Here is a 6042-nt window from a genome sequence, read left to right as displayed (position 1 = left end):
AATTGAATTCACTCAAACATGAGTTAAATGGATTCTACATAAAATAAGATCAACATCTCAGTTTGCTGTGAAGGTGGCGGACACCACAAGTGTCCAACTGAAAGCCGGAAATGTCCCCACAAGTCATGAAAAAAAGTTCTTTCAGGTGGCGATGTGACTGGTCTGACCAACGAGAAGAGTCCTCACATGTGACCAAGCGCAATCGGTCCCCACAAACCACGAACGCAAGTCTGTGTGTGTCGGAACGTAAAGTCTGATCGCAGCGGTTACCGGGGAGACCGCCGAGACCAACGGGGTGTCCGGGCAGTCAGCGGTCAGAGGTCAGTGGCCGTGCGGGTTCTGTCGACAGGTGGTTAGCACGGTGGCTAGCTGCTGTTAGCTGCGGACCTCATCAATTACAACATTCAAGCTGTCCGGCTTTAATTGAACGCACACACAGGAGACACGTGTGTGCGTTTCAGCTGCTGTACGGTCAGCAGAGCTGTCGTGTAGTTTCTCTGCAGCTGCTGCACTTTCTACCAGACACACACACACACTTGTTTGTGTCACTTGGGACATTACCCTGACTCCAGCCCCTTTTCAGACCTACAACACTTTACACCTCTTTCTGTGAATGTTTTGGTCCTTTACCGTTACCTTTTTGTATCATGTCTGAATCAGAATCCGTGTGACGTTAAGACAACAGTCCTGACATCGGTCGGTAAAGCCTCTTCACTGAACTGAACAATGTCAGATGAACGTAAGAACAACAATAACGCGAGCTTACAGACACAGAAATTTAACCACTCGGTTTTCATCTAATGCACAAAGAAAATAAAATCAGTTTAATAAACCAGGAGACACTGTGAAGGAGACAGTTTGCCGTTGCTGAGAAGATCGTTCTCATGTCAGATCAGCCTGGAAAAATGGGTTTTTCATTCACAGTGTGACCAGGGAAAAAGAGGTCAAACAAAAAAACAGACAAACACAAACCCTCATGAACCCATAATAAAATATTTCCAATGTTTACATATGCAGACTGCAAGACTAAGCCCTGTTTACTGTTCAGGGAACCGCAGCAGGATATAAACATCAATTTTCACCCATGAAGCTTCTAAATCTAAAATGAATAATATTAGTTGAGCTGTCACTCATTGCATGAATATGTCAGTCTCTGATAGAACTGAAATCATGGGTTAGGTAACCAGGAATGTGGCTCTTTATAGAGCTGAAACGATTTGTTGATTAATCAATCATCAGGAACTCAAGCAGCAGTTCTGATAATTGATTAATCACTGAAGTTCTTTATTAATAAAAACCTCCTCTCCTTTTCTGGTGTCTCTTTCTCCAGTGTATCAGATTTTCTGTTTTTGGATTTTGGACAAAACAAGACATTTGAAGACGTCACACTAGACTCAGAGATACTGACGTGTCTCAGACATTGGTACTGTCTTATGACACTAAACAACCTATCTACGTTAATCTGTGTATTTCGCAGCATCAAGTTTTAAATCAGGTGTCTGTGGCGACAGTCCCGTGCCGCACGCCGGTAGCGATGGGTTTTACATCAACGAGCAGTGATTGGTTCACCAGAGCTGAAGAGAGAAGCAACCGTAGCGAGGGAGATGGAGGCTATGGAGGAAAACACCTAGGAAAAGTTTCAGATGCTCCAGATAAAAAAGAAACTCTGCATTCAGAGAAAGGATTACGCTCTAAAGCAAAAAGGCGATCGACGGCGAGGACTAACGCAGATTACCACTGGAGCGTCACATTTCCAGGGAAAAAAGGATAGAGGACCCAAACGGCTTAAATGTAGACGTGTGGAAAAAAGCTGAAGTTCAGGCAGATCGGCAAGCAAGACTCAGAAATAATCCAAAACTCAGGAAGCAGAACTCACATCGAAAAACTCAGGAGCAAGCACGTGAAACTAAACAGATCAACTGACAAAGAGCGAGGGGAATTCAGAGACGTAAATACGCAAGAGAGGCCAGGTGAACATGGAACAGGTTAATCACACAGGCGGGAAAAAACACAAAGTCGGGATGTAAAACAACCAAATACACAACAACAGGTAAGAGATGACAAACTAAAACAGGAAGCACAGGGTCGGTACGAAGTCACACAAGGAGCAGGTCTCGACAGGTGTGGCTCTTCTTGGTTGGAGAGATGAAAGAGGAGAAGGGCTGAGGACAGACACGGATGTCGCCTTACTATTCCTGCACAGGTTGGTATTTGTGAGATATCTGGACTAGACTATGGCGCTATTACACTCTCTCTGCCTAAACGATGGATTATTGTCATGGAACTGTGTTTGCATCGTCACTGTCACTGCCAGAAGGGGGAGACAAAAGTTCGGCGCTGCAGGTTGAATCTGAATAAATCTTCTTTCTAATGGCAGAAAATTTCTATATTTTAAAATGTTGCAGGTCCAGTTGTGTTCAGCTAGTTCTCTTAGATACACAATACTAATATTCTGTATTTAATATTGTCCTACTGATCAGTCTGAAGCTCGTTTCTAATGAGTTGTAGGGAGCTGATGTATCAGCAGGTGGCAGCAGAGTCACGGTGACGCTGAACTAAAGTCCCCAGAACAAGTTTTAATGCAGCAGGGCCGCTCGGTCTTCGGACACATTTCGCTGAGTGTGTTGCGACTTGACATCTGAGATCTGAGTCGTCTGTGAGGAGGAATCATTCTGTTATTTAGTTCAAAGGTTCCTTCCTGACCTCGGAAACAGCGGCTGATGATGATGGGGATGATGGTTCTGGGGAAACTGTTCTGAGGAAATGCAGAGATCATCAATAAACAACAGGATTCTGCAGAAACACTGCCAGCGTCTCACACACACACACACACACACTCACACTCACGATGACGGTGTGTCACACACTCGTGTGTCTCTTCCTGTCAAACAGCTGATTTCATCTCAGAACCTTCCTGCAGTTCAGAGCTCAGAGAGGAATCATGAGAAAGTGACTCAGACGAATTACAGACACCCCCACCCCCTCAGCCTCACAGAGGAGCTATAATCCCCCTTCATCAGCAGTTGATGAAGATCAGCCACATCAGCTCATAGCACCAGATGACTCCTCTGACCTTCAGCTCCATCTTCTACAAGTTCTGCTTTCCATACACTGCACTGTAGAGCAGACGTATTGTCTTCTATTTTGGTCGTCTCTCTTGTATCACTGACTCATGTCCTTCCTCTTATTCCAGTCTCCCCACTACCTCTTTCTTTGCACTACAACTGTTCAGCTTTGTGTGTGTGTGTGTGTGTGTGTGTTCCTTGTGACTCTGGTAATGCTGTATCTGACAGGTCTGTGAATTTTTTAAGAATGTTGAAATAACTCTCTAACCTTCCTGAGAGGAGGCCTGTCCTGCCCTGGTTCTGATTACAGGTGAAACACCCGCTCATGACTTTTAGTCAGATCACAGCAGGTGAAATCTAGTTCCCATCTCTGCAGGGGAACTAGAGCAGCAGAGGGAGAGGAAGTACTCAGAGCTTTTCCTTCAGTAAAAGTACTAAGACCAGAGCGTTTACTCGTCCTGTTACAAGTCCTGGGTTCACCGTTTTAGTTCAGTAAAAGTACAAAAGTATGAGTAACAAAATATAGTTCAAGTACTGATTCTGTTATTGGGAGCCTCTAAGGGTCAATGCATTCACGTGTTCCTCCCTTCAACGCTTCAGGTGAAGATGGAGGGAATTTTAATGACTCTATTTACTGCCGAACAGATTCACGTCTAACGATCCATCATTGTTTATTTGATGATCAGATTACGGATCAGTAATCTGAATCTGTAAAGTAACTGCATGTGTCAGGTAAATGTGGAGCAGTAAAAGGTTGAACATCTCCATCTGAAATGTGACGGAGCAGAAGTAGAGAGTGAAACTGCACTTTAGCGGAGTCCTGGATAAAGGTTCTCATTTCCGCCGCCGCTGCTGCTGAAGTTCGATGAAACAGAAGAAATGACCTGAACCAGGTTTGTGTTTGACGTGAGCAGGATCAGAGAGACCTGCGGGACTCTTCTGTGTGTCTAGTCGTGTGTTGTCGTGCCGTTAACGAAGCGTGTCAGTGGATAATCTGCAGATCAGCCTCCGTCTCTCAGTCTGACCCAGTTTGATGATCTGTGCTCAGAGTGAAACTGACTCCAGATCAGATTTTAGCCTTGAAACATCTGCCAACATCCAGACCACACTGAACCGGATTACACTGATCTAGATCTGAGCAGAGGATAATGGACCAGCTCCAGACTGATCCACCTCATCCTCAACATAAAGACCCCCACCACCAAAACCCCAGTCTGTCCCTCGACTCACTGAACCCACACTGAAAAGTGCAGTGACGTGTCTCTAACCTGCAGACAGGTGAACATATGTGCCAGTGCAACATGTGACTCCAACTGACCAATGAGCTGCTCTAACAGCCTCCGCTGTTCTGGGTTCAGTCTTTCCAGCAGCTGTGGAACCTGCTGCAGGGATCTGATCCCACTAAGACACAATGGACCATCAGTGAGGTCCGGCCCCGGTGTTGGCGATCAGGTCTGGCTCGGTGCAACACGGGCCTGAGCGAGGCTGGATCACCAACCAGCAAAGTGGGCAACTGCCCCGGGGCCCAAAATCCCAGGTTTAAAACACATCATTTGGGTCCATATAATTTGATCAATCACAGATTCGTAAGAAATTGAGCCCCGCCGACGTGGACTGTCAGCTATAACAGGTCCTCCGTCCTCCGTCTGGTGGTCACGGTCTCGTAGAGGGTCTCTGTCGATATCTAGTTTCAGGACCTGAGCCGTTTTAGTTTCTGTTCTGGTGTTTTCAATCAGACCGCTTCCGTTATTTTCTGTGTGTGAAGTAATTAACGGACAGTTGACGTTGTCTTTAAGTCTCATGGGTCCCTGGGGCCAAGCGAAGCCAGAAACTCAGAGGGGTTGATGATCTGGGAGAACCGGCGACTGTTTGGTGGATCTGCTCCTTTCCTCTCTGGATCGTTGGTCGGTTTAACAATGAAACCATGAAGCTGACTGAGGTACAGTGGGGGTCAGCAGGGACCCCTCAGGAGCTAGACCCGGCCCTGGGGTTGCAGACCGGTTGAGTTCTTCCACACCAGACTGGGAAAGCATCTCTTTATGCTTTGTCTCGTCTTAAACAGGAAAGAGATAAAAAGCACAAGCTGATGGAGGAACCCTGGAACCGAGAGCACCAAACCAGGTTCCGCACACGTATTGGGGTCGGTTTCTGCCGGTGGGGGACGCTGTGGGGCTGCCGAGGAGCCGCTGAGCCAGCGGGGTTTCCAGGGGAGGAGGAGGAGGAGGAGGAGGAGTAACCGGACACCGACTCGCAGAGCGGCCCCTGGCCGGTCAGAGCGCAGCGGAGCCCGGCGTCAGCAGCACAGCGCAGCGGAGCGACGAGCAGAGTCACACCGAGGATCACCAGCTGAGGAGCGGCGGAGGCTCCGGTCCTCCCTGCCGCACTTTAACCGCTTTTAAACCCGCTTCATCTCCTTCTCCGGCCGCTCTGCCGCGCACTGTGGAGAAATAACGGAGTTACCGTGAAAGTGGGGGAAGTAGCGACACTGGTCCGCCGCCGGCAGCCTGACAGCCGCCAGCATGAAGAAGAACAACTCCGGGAAACGGGTGAGTGTCACAGGAACCGCCACCGGCCACCGGCGGGTCGCCGCGGTTCGTTTCAACGCGTTAAACCGAAGCTCGAGGAACAAAAGCCTGGAGGATTAGTTTAAGCCTTTATTTTGAAGGCAACAGCGGCCGTTAGCGGTCTGAAGACCCCTCTTCCGCTTTTCAGAATAAGAGCGTTATTGACGAAAAGTGAGCAAACGAGAAACGTATGGATCCAGAGGGAAAGAGACGATTTACAGCCAGAGGAAGGAGTTTGATCCAGACTCTGATAGTCCGGAACGCGGAGCGCTGCGACGCTCACTCTGCTGAGCAGCTCCGGTTGCGCTCCGTTACCGGAGAGCAGCCGTTAAACGGACTGACACAACAAACACGCAGGAGCCTTTAACTCACATCAGCTCTGAGAATGTCAGCGGGCGTTTCGATCATCCGGA

General features: G+C 48.1%; 1 protein-coding gene across 1 annotated transcript in view; it reads left to right on the top strand.

The window, feature by feature from the left end:
- Positions 1-5325: 5325 nt before the first annotated feature.
- Positions 5326-6042, top strand: part of plekho1b (pleckstrin homology domain containing, family O member 1b) — a 23630-nt gene continuing 22913 nt past the window's right edge. The window contains exon 1 of the mRNA XM_040118682.1: positions 5326-5611. Coding sequence (XP_039974616.1) covers positions 5585-5611 — 27 coding nt within the window. The 5' untranslated portion in view covers positions 5326-5584. The remainder of the gene's footprint in view (positions 5612-6042) is intronic.

Source organism: Xiphias gladius, chromosome 22 (genome assembly GCF_016859285.1).
Source record: "Xiphias gladius isolate SHS-SW01 ecotype Sanya breed wild chromosome 22, ASM1685928v1, whole genome shotgun sequence".
Taxonomy (NCBI): domain Eukaryota; kingdom Metazoa; phylum Chordata; class Actinopteri; order Istiophoriformes; family Xiphiidae; genus Xiphias; species Xiphias gladius.
The sequence above is the reverse complement of the archived record's forward strand: the minus strand, read 5'-3'. Positions and strand labels throughout refer to the sequence as shown.